Below are 25,748 nucleotides of genomic sequence, written 5' to 3'. Positions count from 1 at the left end.
AAAAAGACAGTTCATCGAAAACTTCCAAAATCATGATCGATAACACTTTGAGAGATCTTCCATTTCCGAAGTGCTGACTGAAATTGGATTGAGTAGCTATTTGGTTTCTCTGCTGCGATTGATAATAACTATTTATCAGTTTTTTGTGCTGTTCAATTTCTCTTTGAATTTAAAAAAAATCAGTTCTAAAAATTTATGAAATTAAATATATTTTCAACACTGATTTTTCACTTGCAATGTAGTTAACATCAAAATTGAGATAATGCAATCTGCATTCATCATTTTCAATTTCCAAAAAAAATGGTTGAATCTTGAACTGCAACTTTGAATTTACATTCTCAAACTAAGCAATGTTATGTCACTACACTGGATTAATTTTTTCGGGTTTTTGGAAATTTTTTTTTATACACACATTTGCATTCGAAAGAAAAATACAAGTTCTCGAAAAATACATGGAAAATGGCCAAACACAAAAATATAAAATCGTATTTTTTCGAAAAGGGTCATTCAAATATTAAGTAACGTGTTAAGGGGGGCAGGGGGTACAGAAGTTTGTTACGGTTTGTGAATTTATGATAGAAAATCAGATAAAAATATGTTACGTAGGGGGGTGGGGGGTTGAAAATGACCGAACATTTTGTTGTTATATTTGAACAGTCCCAAATAAGCTTTTACGCAATTATTTATACCCTTTGGGCTACAAGGGTCTCACATCTTTTTTTTTTTTATACAAATGCAAATATAAGAATTCAAGATTGATTTGGATCACGACTTTTATAATAACATACATTTCACTTTAGTTTCAATTTTCTCTTATTCTGAGATTGATTTCTTTTTAATTTGAATCTATACCACAGATGAACAGATGTACAAGCTCGAAAAAAAAATCTTCAGAAACTTGTGTAAAACTTCCAGTGCTCTGTTTTAAAGTAGCCGTTTAAAATGACAAAAAACAGTGCCATTTATTGCTAGATTTGTAACTTTTGAACGGCGCAATAGATGGCACTGTTTCTAGATACCTCTTTTAAAAATAACAATTTTTCGAAAGAGCACAATGGTATTTGAACTCAAAAATAAATAAATTTAAATACAATCAGATGAATTATTCTATTAGGATATATTGACAGTTCTACACGAACAGCCCTAACCTCAATCCATGGGAGAATAGGATCGATTTTTGAGAAGGGCGCACGATGAACGCAGTTTTTCCGATACTTCCATTGGCATATTCGCCCTGTGGAAAAACGATACTCAGATGTTCGTGTTTTGATTTTTTAGGGCGTTCACGGGTGCCAAGTGGATTTATATTTGGAAAATGATGGCATTTTTTTAATAGCATTGTTATTGAAAACCATTTTAATGAGTACTGAAAATTTGCAACATTCTGGTAGATTTCTATTCGAATCCGAAGTTAATCAACGAAGTTGAACAAAATAACAACTGTTTGTATCGCACACTTAAAATATGTTTAAAATAGTCAGAACATGAATGCGATTATTTTCAAAGTCAACATAGACGAGGCTTTCGATAATTTAAATTATAAAACAGTGAATAATTTTGCATTCGTTTAGAAGCTAGAAACAACTCTTTTTTTATCTACCAAGCAGTACATGGAAAAAATATGTCAGATGTTTAAAATTAATCATAAGCTTCATTAGCAAAAGATGACTTATTTTCATCAATCACGTTTAGCTGTTGATATAGTTAAAAAATGTAATCAGTCTTGAAAAATTATGGTTAATTTAACCGTTCATTATATGATTTATTTTCCCTTTAAAATCATTTTAAACAGTCGGAAATTATGTGTACATCAAGAAAAAAAAATTAAATAAAATACGATTATTCACTTTTTTCATACATTGATTGTTGCAAATTTGTTACTTTATGAAACGAAGGGTTAAAGCAAGCAAATACTGAATTACTAAAATGCACTGAGGCCGCTAGCAAATCAAAATTTGAGGTTATGGCTGAGGCCTATTTTTCGCTAATACTATCGTCCGTATATACTCTTTACAATTAGATTGACCACGAATAACTTAAACTGCGGAAAATAGCACCATCATATTTTTTTTCACTACAGAGACTGTCTAAAAAACAAACAGATGTACAAGCTTGAAATTCCAGAAACCATAGCAAAATTTCAAATGCTATCATTTAAACATGTCGAATCAATTTTTGTAGCGCCTCATTCTTAGAAGAGCGCAATCATATATGATCCCAAAAATAATAAATTAACATCGTAGTAGGATGGACGCCTTAAATATATTCACTACAAGGTAAATTTACCTGGCTCATTTTACATTCATTCTTTTTACTAAAAAAAAGACTAACTAAGAACTTTGGACTACGACCTATTCATAACGGACTAATAGTTTGTTATTTGGTTTGGTTTACTTTGCACTTTCTTCTTGACAGTTCTCTCTGGTGTCCTTGGAGACATCTGGTGGCTCAACCAAAAACCATAAAATTGATTCAAAACGGTTGTTGGAACTTTACACACGTTTCAAGGCTTAGCTTTCAGGGATGAATCATCCAACAGGATGAAAATCCCAGAAAAAAAAAGCTAAGCTCGTACATCGTGTTCATCTGTATCTATACCTATATATTTTTACAAATCCTATCTTTTAAAGCATTTATCATAAGCATTTTGATTAGAGCACTTAATTTTCATTCTCATTTATCCGGTAATTTTTATAAGTACTTACGAAAACTTATCAATTAAACGGAGCGAAATGTGGCATGTGACGATATTTAGATACTAAAAATATTTGTGTGCTAATTCGTGAGCCCTTCCCGCCTTAAAAAGAAAGGTGAAAGGATGGGGAATCCATACCAGTAAAACATACATTTTGACATAATTAAAAAACTTATGAAGCAATTCATAACAGAGTAAACATTCCCCCCCCCCCCCCCACCAAAATGGTCCTCTCGAAAGCAAACATTTAGAGCAAGTTCACTGGTTTTGGGAAAAAAGTGGTAGAAATTTTGACATTTTGAAAATTTTACTATGCAAAAATGTTTTCAACTGATGTGTAACCATTCCTATTTAGGGATTTTAAGATAGACTAAACGTGTATTGGATATCTGTGAATTAACCGATGGAAAACCGAATATTGGGTACATTTAGTACCAAGAACTCAATCCATCCTCAAGATGGAAATTTTAATATTTTTTCTCAATTGATTTTGATTATTCCGATGAATATTACCAAATGGAGTATATTTTGCAAAACAAGTTATGCTGCTTGAACAAAATAAAGTAAACAAGTTAGATCACCAGTTAAGAAGCACAGAGCAATTTGTAATAAGACAATTAATTTACTTTATCAGAGAGTAACCATCAATGAGTACTATAGAAGCGATGGATGGATATAAATTCCGTTTTATTTTATTTTTTTATGTTATATTTTTTTACCTTCGAAAATCAGTGTTTAAAATCATGGGAAGATGGGGCGGGGGGGGGGGGGTAATTGTCAGCGTTACGTAATTTTCATAGGGGGGTATGTCGAAGCGTTACGATTTGTGACATACGGGGGGGAGGGGGTCGAAAAAGTGCATTTTTTGCGTTACGTAATTTATGGATGCCGCCCAAGTTAATAATATCTGCGTTTCTGAATTGGAGATTTGTTCAATTTATAAGTTTAGAAAAATTCTTAAAAAAAAGTTTTAGGTTAAGGTTGCAACATTTTTCTCAGCACATATCCGGCCGAACAAATCTAGAATATTTTATCTGCAAACCTGGCCAAATCTGGACCTTTGATTTCAAAATTGTCGACATAAAGTCCAGGCAAATTTGGTAAAAATTCAGGAATTACTCAACGAACGTCAAGAAAAAAAAAATTTTTTTCATTTAAACTTATCAGCAGATGCTAAATCTTTCTAAGGCTTCCAAAAAACCTTTCATGATTTTTTTTTATAAAAACTTGCTCAAAAAATTTCGTTTTGGACACATGAATGAAACAAATTTTACATCTCAATTTGTTTATGTAATATGGCAAATAAAGTGAATAAATCCGGAATTTTAATTACAATCCGGATCGGAGAATGTTATTATATCCAATTCATGATGTATGTGATTAATTCTGACTTTCGAGCTAACACTTTTTGCACATCATCTCAATAAAATGCCCGCATAAAATCCTAGAAAAATTGGCATTTTGGTTGCCTCCATAGTGGTTGCCTGGCCGTCCTAACTGGCCCAATTCCGAAATCCGTTAAAATGGGAAAAGATAGGTATAAATAACGAATACACAACAAATTTTTATCTACAAAACATCAGCTTCTCTATTATTTGGAACTTCTTCCTGACAGCACCAACCGTTAGAGCCATATTGAGTACCTACATTATTCTTTTTCATAGATTTTACGTGAACTCTAGGTCCTAAGCAAATCACTGGATTTTCACGTAAATCAAATGTATATTTGTTTTGATGGCATAAAACTATTGGAATTTCTCGTAAGGATTGAGTAATTTTGCATTAGCCTCTAAAGCGGGCCACAGACTACACAACATTTGTACAAATGCGATGAAATTCGATGAAATTTTGTCGCTGTGAGCACGATTTGCATTGTGTATGGCACTGCTTGAATGAGCGCCCAAACGGTTGGAGTAAAATCGGTCGGGATCGAAATATTTTGTACAAAACATTCTCTCAGCCGGGGTGGAGATGGTTTTTTTTGTTGCTGTTGCTGTTTTCGCCAGCAATCATTTGTGTTCGCGTGAAATATGTTTGTATAGTGTGTGGGCGAGCATAGATCAAACAATCGACGCGGAATCATCGAATTTGTACAGGCCAATTTGTGTAGTCTATGGCCCGCTTAAGTCATGGGTGGCCAACATTTTCAACAGACGGGCCAAATTTCAGAAATTAGATTTGCTGGCTGGCCAAAAAAAGAACAAATGGTTCTGGAATATTCAAGGAAAAAAAAACAGATTTTAAAAGACATTGGAAAACATGTGTCTAGGTCGCATCATCTCAATAAATCATTTTTGTTACTTATTTTTACAAATGTTGCTGCATTGAAAAAAAAAGTAGAAATATTACGAAATTCGAAATGAATTATCCTTCCCAAATAAGGTACGGACATCAATCTTTTCAAAGGATTGAAAACCTCCTCGGTTGATTCATCCCAGAAATGTCAAATCATGTGACTACGATGAACATAAGATCAATTTTATGGTCTCCAAGCCAAACAATAAAAAATGACCGCCCATTTTCCAAAGTTTTTACGTTCACCATTCTCCTTAGGAAAATTTGATAGGTAGGTATTTCAAATTAAATAAAAACTGCAGAATGGAATTGTTTAAAAAATACTTTTACAAGATTTTCACATTTAAAAGAATAATTTTCTCAACGAACTATAGTCATATCATAAATAATATTAATTTTTTTGAACTAGGGACCTCAACCTCAAGTCAATCCAACTCGTTTCTAATTTCCGAGTATCTCGATTGGACAAGTGTATTGAGAAAGCCTTCTATAAACAGGGTGATTATTGATGTACATAAATACAAAGCAAGTTGCCAATTCAAAGATATTTGGATATGATTTAATTTTCATAAATATACCCTTTTCTGTAACAGTCTAGCAAAAAAAAAATGGAAAAATTTTACAGAGCGATCTTCGATATTCAACTAAATTTGCAAAAAATATTACATTTTGATAAATGAACGAAATTCTTGAAATAGAATTCAAGTTACGAATGGTTCAAGTTGTTGTAAAAGTATAATTTTAATTATGATGTTGATATTTTACGATTTTTAAACGATTTTGATATTATTTTACTATTTTTCTGAGGCTATCCAAACCCCTAAATATTTAAACTGGAGTCCGCTTGAATGTTCTTCATAACCAAAAACCAATCGGAAAACATTGAAAAATGTGTGATGGAATTTACAGAAAATGTTGCTTTATTCAGTGACGATAACCTGTTTTGTACAATTATACAGGCCCTCAGAGCCAGAGGGGTTTTATGTGCAAAAATGATCGATTTTGAATAAATAAAACCAAACGGTTTTCCATGTTTTAAACTATATTTCGTGTTTTTTCAGATTTTTTAAATAATATTTGCATACTTTTACGATCGAAAGAAAATTGCAAATGGCCAAACACAACAATTCAAAAGCGTGTTTTCTTGAAATTAGTTTTTATACACTTATATCTTTTTTGGCTCCAAGGGCGTATATCAATGCTAAAAGATTTTTGAAATCTTTGTTTTGGATTTAGTTAGTGTGTATTCAGATATATTTATCCAAATGATATATGCAGACCAAGAAAAACATTCAATTCTTTGAACATTGTTTTTCCAATAAGAGCTTCGCGGGACACAAAAAGTTAGTCGTGGGCCACATGTGGCCCGCGGGCCATGGTTTGGCCCTAAGTGCTTCACATTGATTGAGAGATTATTTAATCAGCGGTTCAGGAAGGTTTGGGTTGTTTCTGGTTTCTGTGAAAATAAACATTTCAAGATTTATAGTTGTTTGTAACAGAGTCAAGTTGACAATGTAGTCCAATAGTGAAACAAATGGTCTCCATGCGATCTAAGCATTTGGTAGCATTGATTTGCAGGGGTTTTTTTTTTCAAGTATTCGTTTCTCACAGTTTGTTACACGCTAGACATACCGATGCCCACTACACAGTTTGAAAAAAAGAACCAACATTAATTCAACGCTTTATTAATTTTTTTTAGATCCAACGTTACTTCGATGTGATCCCGCAGGAGAAGGTCCCAAAGATCGGCACCCAGGGTGAGCGCTACCGAGACAAACAGCTAGTTTACCAACTGCCAAAGCAGGACCTGGCCCTGGCATACTGCAAACACGTTGAAGAGGCTAATCGAAGTTCCTACGAAGACTTTGTGGCGGCTCGGAACGAGATCGCCCTTGATATTGGTAAGTTGAAATTTGTCTTGCAGTCTTTCGATTACAAATACCTAACACCTCCAACTTACAATTTTAGGTTACGTGAAAGACACCCCGAGCCGGACCAAGTGTGCTGGATGTGTGGAAACGTTGAACCAGGGCGAGATGGCTGTGACGGCACCGAAGTTCCGGGAGCAGATCCTGTGGCACCCGCGATGCTTCCGGTGCAGCACCTGTGATGAGTTGCTTGTGGATTTGACCTACTGCGTGCACGACGATCAAATCTACTGCGAGAGGCATTATGCGGAGCTGCTGAAGCCACGGTGCAATTCGTGTGATGAGGTGAGTTTTTTGTTGAAGTTCAACTAACATGATCAGTTTTTGTTCCGAACTAGCGGAGTGCCAGTCCTGAGTTCGTATTGATTTCTTAAAAATATTCATTAAAACCTTAAAATAACTATCCAAAAATGAAATTACTTGATGAATCCAAACATCCATATAAAGAACACTTAGAAATAACCTTAGAAATACAAAGGAAAAATTGGTTGGAAAAAAGTAGGTATTATTCAAGAATCAATAAACTTCGATTCTAAAAGAATTCAAGAATTAAATCAAAGCAATTCGAGAAGAAATTTGAAAAACTATGCAGGTTACATTCATTTCGTGTACCATTTGGATTGAAAATGAGTACGAGTATGAAGAAAAAAAAAGATAACAATAAATCATATCGGTACTTGCAGACACCATTGGCGCGTGAAAAGAAAGTGGAAAAGAGATAGAAAGTAGTAAATGAGTAAAAATTAGTTATTGATTTTCATAGGAAGCTTTGGAAAAAAAGATCAGACTCAGATTCAGATTGTTGCCATAATTCAAATATATTTATATTGTTTATATTTATATTGAATTTCAGTAGAATTCCCTTTCATTTTGTTTTAAATACTGACATTTAATAACAACACTTTCTTTCTAATACAGTTGTCGAGATTCTGCACTCACATTATTAAGGTTTATTTTCATCAGGAATTGAATAACACCAAAAGAGTAATACCATTTCATACATCTTTCAAAATTAACCTTAATTTACCATAACACAGCTCAATTCTATCCTGATTAGCTGAGTTAATTGAAAATACAAATTTTTTCGGTGCAAATTCTTATATGCGCATTTCATATTTATTTTAAAAAAAACATCGAAATTAATGATTAAAAATCCACAAAATTGTTAATAATAATAACTGGCTGGAGTACTTGTTATCAAAATAGTGTAAAATTTTTGATTTCCCATTGCAAGGTTTTTGCGACTTTTTGTCAAGGCCGACTAAAATCATGTAAATCTTTAAGCTCCTTCGTATTTTTCGCATGATCCAATTTTCTGATTATCCCTTCAGACACACCTGGCATATAGGCATGGAAAGGAAAAAATCAAATAATTATAATTTGAATTGACTACATAAAATTGCTGAACTGTGTACTTATCAAATTTACGGAGCATTAGTTTAACCTAATCTTGCTGCTGAATAATGCCCAAACTCATGTCCCCGATAAAAATTTGGAAGGGATCAGCAAGAAAAAGAATCATATTCAGGAGTGCAATGTCATAATCTAGTTCTGAATGCTACTTAAAATCTTGGGAATATCTTTGCCAGATGTGTCTGAAGTGATTATCAGAAAATTGGAGTAGTACGTGAGCTGCAAACATGCGGAAGATACGAAGGAGATTAAAAATTGACAAGTTATAAGCCGGCCATGACAAAAAAACTCAAAAACCTTGGATAATCCAATTGACTCAATGGTAAACCAAATATTTGACACTATTTTGATGACTTGTTCTTCGGTCCGTCATCATAAATAACAATTTTTGTGTTTTTAATCATTTATTAGGATATTTTCTTAATAAATAAACCATTGGGTGTTATAGTTAAATAAGTGTAATTTTCATTCCGTAATGTCGCGAATAACATAAATATGTTAAAACGACTATAATCGAAACAAAAAAAGTGTAATTTTGAAAAATCTATCAAATGGTACTAGTGATATTCAATTTTTACCACTGTATATTTTAATGAAACTCTATAGGAAAAAGCTCAATCCATTACGTACTTTTGAGCCTATTAGGATTAATTTTCAACTTTCAAGTTCCCTCATTGTTTTATCAGGTCCCTACGTCTGTCGTAAAATGGTACCAAAACTGTCTCAATTTATTCCACCCTCGTCAGGGATAGGTTAGAAATTTTGCGGTTGCGGTTCACGCAATTGGTTTTAACTTACTTCGCACAGATCAACCACGTAGGATAACCGAAAGGGTATTAACATCTAAGTCACGATAAAATGATCTTGCCATGAAACGAATGCCAAGTCTTCTAAGCCAACGGTCATGAGATCGAATTCCGGTCACGGCATACATAGTCCACTTTCTGTTGGTTGGTGGTTTTAGCATGAGGCTTCCAGAACTTTTTAGCATGTATCCGGGTCGGACAAATTCGGAATGTTTTGTATAAAACCTGGCAAAATCCAGGCATTTGATTTCAAATTTTACAACCAAAAATCCGGGAAATATCCGGGAAAATTTTGTTAGGATTCAGAAATAACTCATCAAAAATCAAGAAAAAAATTGAAAAGCAAAACTGCATCAAAATTCATCGACAGATTTTAAATCGTATTCTAGGCTTCCAAAAAACCTTTCATGAATATTTGAATATTCTATGAAAAATTTCGTTTTGGACGCACAGATGGAAAATTTATTAACAATACAATTTGTTTTTTGTTTTTGTTTGATTTGCCTCATAAAGTGAATAAGTCCGGGCTAAATCTGGGCCTTTTTCAATGAAATCCCGGCAACCGGGCCGGACCAGACTGTTTTCAAATTTTATATTAAATATTAGGGCAAACCCAGATAAAACCGGGCAATCTGGCAACTTTATATTAGCATTTGTCAGATGTATGCCATAATACCCTCGGAAGATGTACGCTTATAGTTAAGTAGAAGGAATCTCTTCGGGAAAACATCAAAATTCATTGAAATCCAGTATCAAAATCAGAAATTCATGAATTCAAACTCAAAACATTAATATTCCATAGACCTCGAGGTTTATTCCAGGATTTTAAAATTCTACCTCAAGTAGTAAGACCGGAACCAATTTCAATTTCTTCTTTTGTCAACTCCCCCTCTTCCGATTTTCCCGAAAATTACTAAGATGAGAATAAATAAAGTTTTATTTAGTATATTAACAAATTAGATAAATTCTAGAAAAATTAAAATATTTGCAACACCGAGAGTCAAACTGTAGAAGATAAGAACCGTATCACCTTTTCTATTCGAGATTTTTCAAATTTTCAACCTAAGAAAATTCCATTTTACAATTTCAAGGTTTTATTCAATTTGTTCTTGTTTATTGCAAATTCGAACTATTTTTTATTACTAAACCACCCCCCCCCCCCCCCCGGCCATAGAAAAAACTGCCTCATGGGGGGGGGGGGGTGTTTTGGTGACAAAATTTTTCCCAGAACATTTTTGCTTGAAAAATGCATACATGAAGAATAGTGAAAAAAGTGATACTGAAAGTATCTATTATTCGAGTTTAAGTGCATTTAATAGTTATTCATTTCAAATCATTAATTTCGAAAATAAGTCCTAAATGTGGAAAGTTTTTTTTTGAATTAAAAAAAAATGAATGAGGGATCTTGAAGGCTTTTATAAAAAAAATGAATCTTATTCGGGGTTCGAAACAGATTTATTTTTAACTCTTGTAAACTCGATACATTCAGATTTAAGTTTACATTTCTTAGTATCTTCAATATTAATAATGTTTAAAAACAAACAAATAAAATGTGTTTCCTGAACCCTTAAATGAAGTACAAGTAATTTCATCAACATTAAATTATTGAAACTTAGATTTTTCAAGGAACGCAATTTAGAAAATGAGTTTAGATTCTATTTTATAACAGTGGTTTCTACCTGTTTTGTGTTTCGTTTTGGGAAATTTTGAATTTTAATTCCGAATCTCAATTCTGCATTTTGAACCTGAATACAAATTTAAAATTCCTATCCTGACTGAAAATTCCAAATGAAGGAACTCTATTATTTCATATCTGGATCACCATTATGGAATTTTGAAATTTCAGCAAAAGTATTAAGAGTAAAAATTTCAAATCCAAATTTTTAAAATGGTTTGTTATTTTAAATATTTTTTTTATTATTCGGAATAATGAGTTCCTAACATGTAAAATGATTTTTTTTGTTTCAAATGCAAAACCAAGATTCGGATAATGATTTTGTCTCAAAATAAGAACTATAAACTGGATTCAGATTCCACAATCCGGTCACGGGCAACAAGCTTAGATTTATGAAAAAAAAATAGTACCAAAGCAGCGGAAATTATTCAAACCTAAGCTCACCAGATATTTTTCCAAACTTATCCAGGCAAGGAAAATCTGGGCTGTTTTATCGAAAAACCTTGAAAATACGGGCACACGATTTCAAAGTTTACATATCAAAATCCGGGCAATATCCGGAAAAATTTAGGAATTCTTCAATTGAAATCAAGAAGAGAAAATTCGAAAAGTAGTTTGTTTTCATCGAAACACATCAGCCAGTTTATTTGAATAAACTTTGTTAAAAAATAGTTTTGGACGCAAAATACAACATTGTTATCACGTAATTTAAATTTTTCATTGTATTTGCTAATAAGTAAAAGCTTTCGAGCAAAATCCGGGCAATCAGGCAATGTTAGTGAGTCTAATCTTATTGCAAATTCGATATTGTAGACTAAGGACTGTACCCAAAATTAATGCACCAACTTATTATGTGAATAACTTTTGATAGCGGTTTTCGAGTACAGTCTTTAAGATTCTATCAACAAGTGAGAAAAGTAGCAAAATTGTGGACCTGGGATAAAATTTCGAGGTTTTCGTTTAGTTCTGAGTCGAGATTGCTACTCTTGATTAACTTGAGTCGTTCATCGAAATTTAATTATGAATTAAAAATTTCGGGTTTGGAGAAGAACATTTTGCTTGGCCTTTTTTGACCCTCATGGGGGGGGGGGGTTTAACCCCCCAAACACCCCCCGTTCCTACGGCCATGACTTCAAGTGACAAATGAAGGATTGCAAATTCGTTCCAGTCTTATTGATTTCCATTTAGTGAATCTTTGAAAACTGAACATGTGTTTGTTCAAGTTTTCATGCATTTCTCAGAGACACAGTGGTCCAGGACGGATTTTTATCGTGACAAAATTAATTACGAAGTTATTAAATAAGAGATAGACAGTTGTTTTCAGCAAAAATGCTCATCAAACGCTTCAATAATCTCAAATCAAATATAAGGGCGTGTCATTTTTTCATGATTTACACATTAAAACATTTTTCATTGAGAAGATACAGTAAAATTGTAATGTACAAAGTTGTAGCCAACGGTTTTTGAGGCATTTACAGAAGACCCCATATGCATATCAAGATTCGTATGCGAGCTTTGATTTATCAAAGTTTAAATGTTAGGGTGTGTCAAAAATAACAGTATTCTGGCTCAAACTTTTGTTAATTGATAAATACTACAAAAAAGTATTCTAATCAATTATATGAAATACGGCCCCCATCTAACTAACCCAAAGTTAGGAAATATACCCCCGGCACATAAAAACTTTATTAGTGAAATGCCTTAATAAAACCATTTGTAAATCCAAATGACACTTTGGATACCCCTTCTGACCGTTCTAATATAATTTTGAACCATTTTGGTGATGAATTTTCTGCAATGGCTGATGTTACGTGGCTTAAAGATGCGTTTGCACTTGCCCCGCAGTGTAGGTTGACAAGAGTGAATATCATTTTCACAACTTACAAGGAGTGCTGGAAATTTATCATAAATTTTCTGCTTTCCCATAAATATCAGTCCCAAACACTCACCTTTCAACGAACAAACAGATTTTTTGTAGCCAAAATATGCAAAGCAAAATCACACTGTTCATGTCTAGAACGTATAAACTGTGGGAACATTGATTACTTTTTTAATTTATATCCGAATATTTTCGAAGAGGTTGCTTTTTTTGTAACACATAAAAGTTTTAAAATACTTACTGAGGTGAGGAGTATAAAGCATGATAACTGATAGCAGAATATTCAATCGAAATTAGTGACTATAACTAAATGTTTGTTACAAAACCAGATTTCATGTTTTGAGTAACTTTGATCACTATGGTTTTAACGTATCTGAACATCTTCAAAATTATTGGTTTGATGCCAATTAGCACTAATGGCTTGAATCATCAATAACAATGTTTTTTTGTTTGGAATAAATTGAATTTTTTGACGTTTTCTTTCAAAAACAAATTTACCGTAATCCGGGGTAAGATTGATCACTTTTTTCAATATATTTCGATTATTTTTTCTGTTAAGGGGAATGTGGCATGTTTTATATTTTTAAAACCAGTACTTGACTCCAATGAATGTAAAACATGGATGCAGAAATTTTTTAGATTACTTTTAATTTGATTTAAAAATCGATTTCGTCTATGTTCTGAATTTGATGTTTAGGGGGAACATTGATCAGTCTCTATTTTGATGGTTTTATCGAGTTTTCTTGATCATAAAGGATTCAAAACACCTTCATTATGTTTACAAATACTAATTCACTTGCTTTTTAACGTTTTCGTTTTAAAAACATTTATAACCGAAAAAATAACTATGATGCTGCCTACATTTAGGGGCAAAAATTATAATTATTGCTGAATAGTTTGAACTTCAAAATACAATTGAAATTTTACCTTCACACATTCCCCCAGGCCCTCCTACTATTTACATTTTAATTTTTTCCTCAAAGATAGCGATTTTATAGGGTTTCTATCCATTTGTCGAATACGGGCTTACTCTTGGGAAATGTCCTTATTTTTTAAATATCAAAAAATTATCATTAAATGACTATAAAAATAGCACTTGAGCTATACAAATACAAAGAAAAACAGTTGTTCTTTCACTTTCAACATCCCGTTGGCTTCTAAATTATTTTTAGTTCATCAGGAAAGCTTCTTTTTTGCAAGCCTTGGAAAAAATAGATATTTTTGGATTTTGAAATAACATTATAACTAACATAAAAAAAATTTCAAATACAAACCAAATTTGCCCTTCTTGATACTCAATAAATAGGCTTTCAAATGTAGAAAACAGTTTTCAAAAATTCAAACTACAGGCTAAGTTATAGATTATTATGTGGCAAAATGTCATGTTGATCAAAGCTACCCCGGTGATCAATGTTACCCCGTTTTACGGTACTCAAAAGATGGACAATAGTGCTGCATACATTTAGGGGCAGAAATTATAAACATTTCTCAATATATTTTGGCCTCAAAAACAAATTAAATTTTACCTTCATGCAATTCCCTAGGTCCTCCCACTGTTCCTGTGTTCTTTTTTCATTCAAATTTAAGCATTTGATAGAATTTTCGGCAATTTGTTCCATACAGGCTTTCCCATAGAAAATGTCCGTTTTTTTAATATCCGAAAATTATCATAAAATGAGCATAAAAATAACTCTAAACCTATACAGAGGAAAAAAATTAAACTTTCATGTGAAAAAATCCATTTGCTTCTAAATGCTATCATTTTATCAGGAGAGGTGTTTGTTTGTGAGTCTTTGAAAAAACAGATATTTCAAACTTTGAAACTACATTTTAAGTAAGATACAAAAAAACCGCCAACTACAAACCAAATTTAGACTATTTGAAACTTAATTTAAAGGCTTCAAACGTAGAAAACAGTTTTCAGATATTTTAACTTCAGACTTAGTTAATGATGATTATCTGCAAAAAAATCCATGGTGATCAAAGTTCCCCCAGTTCACGGTACTTGAATTTGTTTGTTATCAAACAGTGCAGTGTTTTAAGTAAATAATTTAAAGAAAGTTTAGTTTATCTCTATCAGATTGTTTGTTTAGGCCCAATCAACAATTTGGAGAGGAAGAAATAATTTTTAATTTTTTTGTAACAGAGAAAAGAAGAACATTTGCACTTGCCCCGATGTACTTGATTGTATAGTTATGGGAGATAGGTTATTTTTTAAACTCGAGGAAAAAATTCCAAAGTTTGTTAGCTTTCAACACAAAATCACACATTTAAAGACTCTTTGAAAAAGAACATTCCCATTTAGTTACTATCGCACCTAAAAAGGAAAAGCAAATAATGATTTTTTTACTACTAAGAAGACGGGAAAATTTTCTATGCAGAGAAAGAGCGATCTGTTAAGGTAATTAAAAGTGCGTTCTTTATTTTGTCTACGCGAAAACAAGCTTTGACTAAACCTACGCTTAAGTGTTAAAAACATATACAATTTTATGACAAATTTTTTTCCTTATCTTTTTTACCAATACACTTATTTAGAATAGATACTACAATTTGTCGGAATATTTGGAGTTGATATTTCTTATGTGAAAGAAGTTACAGTGACTTGAAGTTCTTGATAGAGAGTGCGTACTTTATTTTGTTGCGTACTCAAGGCCGGATTAAGCCATCGGGGGGCCCTATGATTTGATTTTTTTTCAAATGCTACCCAGAATATACAAAAGCTTTTAAATGTGTAAAAAAAAACTGGAGATGAGTTCAGTATACTATCTTTAAATAGCCATGTTGTGTGCGTAGAAAACAGTTTCTGGTATTTTCAAATAAAAATTGGTAATCAAATACGTGCAATCATTGTGGAAGAGTTTAGAAATTTCTTAGAAATGAAAACTCTGATTTAAGCTGCAAAATGCAAAATTAAATTCTTTTTTTTTAATTCCTTATCAAAAACTAAAATTCTCTAATTTAAAAAAATGACCGGATAGATATTTTAAATGATTTTCATATCATCATTCATCGTTTTGTTTGTGCTTATTCGAGAAATATTTACCTAGTGACAATTAGGAAATATCATGAAGATTTGGAACATAGAAAACAAAATTTAAAAAAAATAAATAAATAATTAAATCCACATTCCATAGAGATACAGATATAAGAGTTTAAGAATTCAAAACAGTTTCGAGAAACAACTATGAATTAAATTAAAAAAAAAAAGAGATTCAAAGTAACAATCAGAGCAAAAGCAGAAATTGCACCAAATGTGAATTTTAATGTTATGTCTTTGAAACACATAAAAAAATCTTTTCATGAGATGTTTTTGAATATGATTCTCATCAGATAAATTTGTTTTTATCAAACTGTTATTCTTATTGTGACGAAAGTTTCATTCGATGCCCTCAAAGCCAAAGGGGTATTAGTGCAAAAATGATCGGTTGAAAAAAAAAATAAGAATAAAGATTACATGTTTAAAATACAGAATCAGTTATCATTGAAAAAAATCAGATAAGGAATCCAAATGAGTTTAGTACCTTAAACAAAGATCCTGAATTTTCAAAATTCAGAAAAACGATGAAACTGAAGAAACAAGAAAAGACTTGAAAATCCTAATGAATTTAATCTGGAAAAAGATGCGATTAAGATCATAGAAATATTCATATTAAGAAAATCACTCAATGAAACTAGCAACTCAACTATCAGATCGTTTTTATGATAATTTGAGAATGATCATTTGGAAAATGATATGTTGAATTCAGGATATTCACTTCAGATGATAAAATTTTAGTTAAATCAGTTGAAAATGACAGAAATTGTTGAAAAGTTGAAAAGTCTAAGACAGAAATTGGGATGGAAATTGAATAAAAAAAAACCCTGTACTGTCGATTGCTCCAATTTAAGCAACTACAGTTTTTTTTTTAATTTTACTTTCAAAAATAGGGAGGGAGAAAGGTTTAGAACATATAAACCAATGAAAAATTCAAAAATAATGATTGAAAGGTGAAAAGTTATCATAGTACGCGGTATTAACCCGCATACTGCCCGGGTAAACTTCTGAAATGCTTATCATAAAGCGAAATAAGCTATTTTAGTGCAGTAAACCATAACTTGGACACTTAACGTAACAACAAACATTATTGTTGTGCAAGACGTTTGAATGTAATGAAAATGAGAAGATTTTTTTTCTTTATTTTTCCTGTTCTGTACAGAATATCGTAACTGATATGTTTAGATAAAAAAAGAAAATTTGAGATGTTTTGCTCATGTTCTTTTTAATTTTTTTCGAATTCGGTTTTGTCCAGAAGATTTTGATATTCTCAGCTTGCAAAATGTGGGAGAGCTCCTTCACTGCTTACTCTAGGGGGCCTCCTTAACTTTTTTGAGACAAAAACTAATCTAGTAATTATTTCACGGGGGCCCTTTAGTTTTTATATTTCCAGTTTTCATACTAATTTTCTAGTTTTGATTTCTTTTCATGGATTTGTAGTAGTATGATTAAAGTGGTGTTAAAACTTTTTCCCTTGGGGGGCCCCCCTGGACCGGGCGGTCCGGGGCAATTGCCCATTTTGCCCCCCCCCCCCCCTTTAATCCGGCCTTGCGCGTGCTGTATATTCTTGTCTCACAATTAATAATGAAGATAATGTTCCGATGTTTAAATCTTTTCCATTTGTTTGAAAATCCGGTTTCGAATTTTCAACTCAAGCTTGACATCGAATTTAAGGTTAAATTTGGAATAATTATAGAATTTAGAAAAAAAAAAGAGTTATCTAATAGATTCGTTTTAACTGTTTAACAGTCCTCATCCTCACTTATTGAGTCTTAAAAATTCCAAAACACTTATACCTAGATATCGAAACTGGTAACAATTCTGAATAAAGGAACTCTCCTTAGTAAGAAAAGGACGCAGCTTCCTATTGTCTAGAGTGTCCGTACCGGGATTTCCCGGGCGGGAATTCCCGGGAATTTGAAAATGTCGGGAATTTCCGATTCCCGGGAATCATTGTTTCTTTCCCGGGAATTCCCGACATGTATGAAATTATTTCTCTGGAAAAGCCTGATAGCCTCCGGAACCATTCTTATTGTTCTTTTTGAAAATGTAGTTATACAAAACTCATTGATGATATGCCGATTCCTGTGGCAGTAGACATCTTGCAGCTGTTTGGTGCAATTGTTTTTTATTCAAATAGATAAGTTTAAAAAGATTATGTGTATTTCCACACCGTTTTCATTTAACGAAAACCAACAACACTTCGAAAAATATATTAAAAATCGCACAGCAGGTAGGCAGATTGTGTTTTCTCGAAAGTAACATTCACGCACCTTTCTCCCTCTGACTTTGAAAGCCAGATGAATTTCAAAACTTAAAAATTAAAAATACATAGTTTATTTCATATGAAGAGCAAATATGTGAACTGATAAGAAAAAAGAAAAAGGTTGGAAAAATTAAACAAATAAAAAGATTATTTTTTTTATTAACCCCTTATTGCTTAAATGAATTCTTCATATGACTAATTCAGCTTATTTTATAGTTCGTTTGACTGCTTTGAATTTATCATTGTTGAAAACAGTTTGCTTTATTTGATTAAAAATAAGCTAAAAGAAACATTATAAAGAGTACATTTTGAACAAATTATGGTCATTTATGCACGAAAGGTTCGATACGCTAGGACCTAGGTATATTTGAATTAAAGTGCATAGATTTTACATGTTTAAGAATATTTCCCGGGATCCCGGGAATTCCCGGGAAACAGTCCACCAGATTTCCCGAATCCCGGGAATGGCAAATCGGCCGGGAAATTGACACTCTACTATTGTCCAGTTTCTGGGTGGAATAAAAATGTTAATCCGACAGCCACATCAATGCGTAATGGCCCGAACCAGATTCGCCAGAACACAAAGTCGAACAGTTACAACTAGTGAGAAACCGGATGGGAAATAACTTTATAACTCAGAAGACGAGGAAAACGTTTGCGGAAATTCTCAACCAGTCGCTTTCGTCGTTGTCCTTTTCTTAAAGAATCTGTCATCGCAGCGGGAAAACTAAACGGCTCACTCACTGCTAGTGCCCATAGTTTCTGATGGATAAAACTCAAGAAGAAGTTCGAAACAGTTCCTTCACTCGTCTCAGCTCTGTGAGTGAACCAGCAAACCGAAAGAATCATCTTGATTGAGAAAGATATGGAAATGATCCATGAAAAGGCGCACGGTTTTTTTTCTCTCTTTCAGCTGAGTAGTAGTGGGTGGAATAACTTTAGTCGGTCCATCACAATCAGCAAATGGAAGATTAATCTTCGAGTTTTTCTGGCGCGTTTTCTAGGATTGTTCTTTTAGTGGTCCTAGTCAGACGCAAACTGCTTTGGACTTTTATTGGAGGGCTTTTATTTTATTTTTTACTCGTCAACCGAGGAGGACGGCCACCACTTTTATGACTTGGTTCATTCTTATCTCGTTGGTTGTGACCTTGAGAGTTTGGGATTATTTTTCGCTAGAAAAATTTTCATTGATGAAAGAAGAATTATTCTGGTTGATATTAAAAGAATGACTTTCATCGAAATATTGTTGAGAGCTTCCTATTAATCTAAAATATATAACTTTAACGTAAAAAATTTGAATATCTGATTCATCTGAATCTCTGCAGACATTTGGTACAGTATACTTTTCAGCGCATTTTCGGCACAGAAATTTGCTAAATTGGCATTCAATTATTGCAACCTCTTCTATGGGCGTGGTTTTGATTATAAAGTAAAAATAGAATATGAAAAAAGTAACAATAATACAGAAAAGACTCACCAAATCAAAGGGAAACTATTATTAAGCATCCTTATCCTTATCCTTATCCTGGGGCTTGTGATATAGCTCAGTTGGCAAGTCAGTTGCTTCCTGAGCCGATGCCCGTGAGTTCGAACCCAAGAGTAAACATCGATCACAGTTGTACCGGATAAGTTTTTCAATGACTGTCCGCCAACTGCATCGTTGAGATGATCGAAACAGGACGAAGGAATAGCTTTAAATGCGAAGTTTTCATAAAGAAATGCGTACAGTTACTGCTGGCTGCTAGCCATCCATGCCTTAAAGCGAACTAAAGAACGGAACATCTTGTTTTTGATGTTTTGCGATGCAATGAGAAAGGTATCCAAACCAAAAAAAGAACATTTGTAAAACTCGAGTAGTAAATAATCCAATTCCCTTCTTCTGCTCTGATGAGATGAGATGGCTTGATGGCTAAACCCCCTCGAAAGAGGTTCCGCTACATACTTGACAACGACCGTGATAATTATAATTGATACCACGAGCTGCTGCCCGCAAATTTCTTGCTACTAACTTGGCTAGTTACATACTAAATCACGTGGCGATTGATGGGCGTCGTCGCCTTTCCAGTCGTTAAAGTAAGTGCCCTCTCCTCTCTTACGATGGTGGCAACGACCAAAGACTGTGGAAAATCGGAAGAGATTGACTAGATTAGCCCTGTTAAAGTTAAAACAGTATGTTAGAACTAGAAAAATCATGATTTTTTGTAAACTCAGAAAAAAATTGTTATCCTTTCTTTTTGCTAAATGCATGAATAACACCGCATAATTTTCAAGAGACACCATTTGCTTCAAGTGGCCCATCTTTGATAAAGTTCCAGGATCTTCGTTTACTTCCCATAAGCTGGGTGGGTGTGACTGAGGAAGCGCGAAAAAATGGAAAAAAAACCTCGACGAATAATGGACATAAATTTAGTATCGACTTCCGTTTTCCGGCAGCGCATCGATCTGCTCCGCAACACAACTTTGTTTCGGGCAATGAATGCTGGTTACCGTTTTACAATCTCGGTCGTCAGTTGAACATGCGAAAGAGGAAGGATAATAAACCTTTAAAGAGATTTCATTAAAAGCCCATTACGGAGAGTTTTGCAACCATACTACAAAGAAGTGTGGAACAATTTTCGCAACGCCAGTGCATTGGATATCGAGAAAATGTTTGCTGATGCAAACAGAAAATTGCATTGTGTGTAATAAAATAATGAGTGACAAATTGTAGGAGCACGTAGTGGTTGTAATAATACTGACATAGTATTTTTATCTTTGTAATTACCACAATGTATATAGAATAAATACTGGGATCAATTCAGATAAAAAAAAAACTTAACCCACAGAAAACAGATCATTTTCTTAAAATAAGACGTTAAGCTAGTAAAACCAATCTAAAAATGTAACGAAGTGCTTACGAAAGTTTTAAAAAGTTAATGAAGCTCATAAATCATTAACTCTTAGATAAAAGCTATTTTTCCTACCTTATTGTAAATTCTTTTCTATAAATAGGAAAAAACTAAAAAGATGAAAATTCACTTCATAATGTGCCATCATGTTACAAAATTTCTAAAATCTGCAACTTATAATATATATTAGTAAATAACAACTAACAGATGCAATTTAACTAAACCTTTTTGTCATAAAATTAATTTGTCAGTCGATTTTTTTTTTTCTGAAATTGAAAACAGTATTCTTCCGGCTTACAATTTATAGATTTTGAGATATTTTTTCTTAGAATAATTGATCTACTTTAGTTTCAAAACTTCTTGTGGGCTGTTTGGTTCTCCGAGTTCGAAGTTCTGTTTTATCTAAGATATCGCCAAAGCATTCGAATAAAATTTTCTGAGTGGCTGACGAAAGATCGACCTTTGAAAAATTAAGCATCGCAATTTTTCGATACATTGCCTTTGCTTCACATCAAAATTAAAATTTCGATTTTCCGGATTCCGTTTGTTCCCTTACGTGATTTTGAAATTTAACACCTACTCGATTTTGATTTTTGACACTTTTGGTAGCATGATTTTGATAATGATGAAACAATGCTACCAAAGTGTTTGCTCATTCAGCTAACTATAAGGCGACCCCCAAAGACCTTCGAATTTGTTTGGAACTTTCTGTGGAAATGGTGAAAATTTCCTGAACAGATATAACATTATTCTAGTGACACTTTAAAACTACAAAACCTGTTGTGCGTCAAGGTGAAAGAAGTTACAAGGATGTTAGGTTTGCTTTAACTTTTTTGTCTATTTTCATACAAAATCAATGGAAATGTAACATAATAATCTGAATCCCGGGAAGTATTAAAACACTTTTCTCAATTTTTTGGTGTCTTCGATATTTTTTTTTTTTTTTTTTGATATTATATTGTTGGTATACCTTTATAAATTTAAAACTACATTCTTCAGTACATAAAAAAGTAAAAAAGTAATGGTGCTACCTCGAAAATTTATTGAGTTCATTTGAATATTTAAAAAAAATTTTCCCCTTGGAAGCCCCTGAAAAAGTGGCATGCCTCCAAGCTTTTAAAAATGACAAATAGACACTCTAGTCCGTACTACGAATAAAAAATGTTCTTATTTCAAATTTTGTTAAAATCCACGTTTTACTTAACAAACGAAGTTTATTTTTAAACCGACGGATCGATTTCGGAAGAATTTATCTTCAGGGATTCTAAAATGTGTTTCAACTATAAATTTTGAGTGTGATGTGTGATCTTATACTAACTGTACTTACAAAAATGCATCACTGTTTTTCGCTATTTAGATTTCTTCGTCCCTGGAATTTCACTTCAACCTTCCTTTACGGTTTAAAAAAGGACAATTAGCCGGATCAGCATTATGGCTGTACCTTCAAAACAAATGAACCAATTTCTATGAATAATATCAAAAAAAAAAAATTTATTTTAATTTTGATAGCGTCTGAAAATTGAGCCGAAAAACAAAATGGCCATTAAAATTGCAATTTTTAATATACATTGAGACCATGCCGATTAGAATAGTAAAATTTCACTATGTCAGCCAAATTTCAGCTGATTTAAAGATTCATAAAGTAATAAACGTTTTAAGTTTCCTGTATCATACGCCGGAAATACGAAAGGAAATTTAAGGAAATACAAAAATCAGTGACATTCTACTTAAAAACCATTATTTTTTTTACTCGATAATCAGTAAATATCCATAAAACTGGGCTGATAAATGAATAATTCAGTGAAAACCACGAAATCATTAAAATAATTAATTAATTTCATTTTTTATTATTTTTAATCACATTTGGAACCGCTAAAAATACACAATGAGAGATTTCCGGTATACGCCGTGCCTTATTTCAACACCAAATATGTAGATTTCATGTTCTTGAGCTATTTAGATTCTTATAATATTATTTGATATATAAACTCAAAGTTTTAGCTAAGTTGTTCAAAGGTGTAACGAAAAGCGTAAAGCTTAAATCGATATATCTCACATTCGGTCCTCAAAATGTTGAAATCCTATGATTTAGTACTCAAAATGTGGGTGTCCCAAAATTGCATAACGTCTGGGAATCTGGGTGTTCAACCTCCAAGTGACAGATTAAGGTGTGGAGAACAAACTTTTATATGGGGCTAACTTAATCAAATCATGTTAAGAGGCTCTGCAAACGCCATCTTTAAAAAAAGTCTATTTTTCAAAGATTCGATTTCGAAAAAATCTTATATTCACAAAGCTTAAATATTTAATATTTTTTTAAATTGTGGTAAAGTGGTTGTGGTTTTTTAAATTGTGGTAAACTACACGCAAAAAATATAAAATGAACCAAATAATAAAAGAAATTTAAAATCAGCAAGCTATTAAAAAAAAACTACGGTTCATAAATTTTTTACTCAACCTGGTTACCAACATGTACCCAGCATAAAATTTGTTTGATGCCGATGCCATCAAAAGATGCGGATTTGCTAAACAAAATATGTTACTTGTATCATTCCGTGAAGAGTTATTTACGATTCAATAATGATTATTAATCTCATTCTTTGATTACTTTTATTTAATTTATCCATGTCGACTTTACACACCTACTTGAAAATCGAAAAACTTGCAAAAACAACTTAGATGATTAAAGAAATCATCAGAAGACCATATGTCAAATTTATTTAAGCTTAATCTGACAACGGGAAGAGATTACACCTTTGATTATTTTAGGAAAAGTCAGAAAATTTCATGTAATTAGCTTCAACCGTTTTTGGAATATCGCATAGAGAAGGTATAGTTCGGGTCATATTCCAAGCAACCAAAAGTTCGGATATCTTTCAATACGAACTCATTTGTCCATATATTTAGAGCTGTACAAAAGTTCTGTGGGAAAAATGCTATTTTGGGATCCACGGAACTTCATTCTCTAACAAGTTTAGTCAATATTAAAAAAAAAGCTTTGTAGTACTGTTTTTGATTCTGTTTCCTTTTTTGGAAACTTTAAAGTTGATTTGAAGAAAAACGATCTACTTGTTACGTACTTCTCATTTTTCAACATCAAGTAGCTATCAAAGGGTTGCAAGTCGTTTTGTACAGCTCAATAGTTCAGAAAAAATCTCTGTTGTACCTACTATAAGTAAACTTGAAAGCTTTTAATTTGTTCCAACGGGCATCCAACAGCAACTTCGCAATATAGGAATTTAAAATTTTGACCACTTTTCAAAAACTAAAAATCTGAGAAACACTAATTAAAGTTAACAAGTTAGCGAAACTTACTAATGATTATCGCATTCCACGATTTGACTGGCCAATAAGAGAGATAAAAAAAAGTTCAAATCTCATCTAGTTCCATTTTCCCTCAGAATGATGCCATTGAATTTGTCCCACTTTCCCTCACAAGCAGAAAAGTTATCCCTCGGAAATGACATCAACTCCTGGGGGTGCCAATCAAATGACACTTTCCATCGTTCAAGGATATGATTACCTTCTATGTATTTCCGCAAAGGTGTAATACCGGTGTCCAGCCGTTTCATGCAGTATGGCATCGATTGTTATATGTATGTATTCCAAATATTTAAATATTAATTTTTGTCCGTTGTAGAATAAACTAAAGCACTTTAACATTCACAAAGGTATGCCTTATTTTCGAAATATCTAACTACCCTTTTAATAAAAAAAAAAACTTTCTCAATCTAATCAATAACATGTATGGTTCATATTTATAAGGATATCTCTTAGAAAAACTCACTCCCAATACACAATTAAGGCCCATTTGACCAAAATGCTACTGAGTGCAGCCTTTCAATATTACTACTATAATAACAGCAACATTTGGCAAAACTTACGATGAAAAATTATGCCAATCTAACGCACAGGTACTTCCATTTTTGAAAAAATATAAGATTTACGATGTTTTGTTTTAAAATATGATTTGACTATTACTCGACAATTTAAGTGAATCTAATTTTCAACATCAGATTCATAGTTCTAGAAAATAATGTGTCAGGTAGCGTCAATTACCCTAGGAGTGATGTTTCCCTTTTTGTTGATTGCACCGTAGAATCGTCAGAAGAATGGAGCACAACCCTTGCCAACTAACTAGCTGGGCTGGGAGTGGTTTTATTTCGAAATGACCTAGAAAATCAAAATGTGATGAAAAATTTTACGCTTCGTCCCTTTCCTTTCAAGATAAGTCAAAATCATGCGGAGATGGAAAAATCTTACAGGCGCGTTCAAATTGAATGATTTTTCTACGAATTAAAAAAAAATCAACCTATTGTCAAAAGAAAATTTTGAAAAGGTGCTAATTTAATTGTTTCATTTATGATTTCGTTGAGTTTAGTTATATTTAGGTTTGAAATTCGATCGAATTTGGACATAATTCTTTGGAATGCTTATTAAATGTCAAAACACTAAAACCATTTCGTCGCAACTAAATTAATTTCGCACACATGCTAATTTTCCGGATGCCAACAGTCCAATTAATAATTTGCCGCAAAACTACTGGTAGCAAGTGCATCAGCATTTCGCAAATGTCCCTTAACTAATGACCTCGAAAAACGGCCAATCCGAATGAGTATCAAGCCGAGCAAAATAAAACCCCTCTTATGTTTAGCTCGTACCCGTACACACAAATATACACGTCTGTTTGCCAGTGACCGTTCTGATTTGTGCTGCTCAAATGAAGTTAAATTTTAAAAAACTAACTATACTGCTGCACCAGAATTACTCATCGCTTCAATTAGTTCTACTGAAATGATGGTGCGATGAGCTCTCTCGCACATACTACATGCGGTAGGACCATTTTGATCCGCAAAATGTCTCATGAAT

The 25,748-nt window shown here is 32.7% G+C and overlaps 1 protein-coding gene across 2 annotated transcripts in view; it reads left to right on the top strand.

Moving 5' to 3' along the window:
- The window catches only part of LOC129756924 (four and a half LIM domains protein 2), a 495,033-nt gene that overhangs the window by 246,662 nt on the left and 222,623 nt on the right, over positions 1 to 25,748 (top strand). For both annotated transcript variants that reach the window (XM_055753987.1, XM_055753988.1), the window contains 2 exons: positions 6,690 to 6,891; positions 6,959 to 7,203. In XM_055753987.1, coding sequence (XP_055609962.1) covers positions 6,690 to 6,891; positions 6,959 to 7,203 — 447 coding nt within the window. The remainder of the gene's footprint in view (positions 1 to 6,689; positions 6,892 to 6,958; positions 7,204 to 25,748) is intronic.

The sequence above is a fragment of the Uranotaenia lowii genome, chromosome 3 (genome assembly GCF_029784155.1).
Source record: "Uranotaenia lowii strain MFRU-FL chromosome 3, ASM2978415v1, whole genome shotgun sequence".
Lineage (NCBI taxonomy): Eukaryota > Metazoa > Arthropoda > Insecta > Diptera > Culicidae > Uranotaenia > Uranotaenia lowii.
Note: the sequence above shows the minus strand (reverse complement) of the source record. Positions and strands in the feature narration are given on the sequence as shown.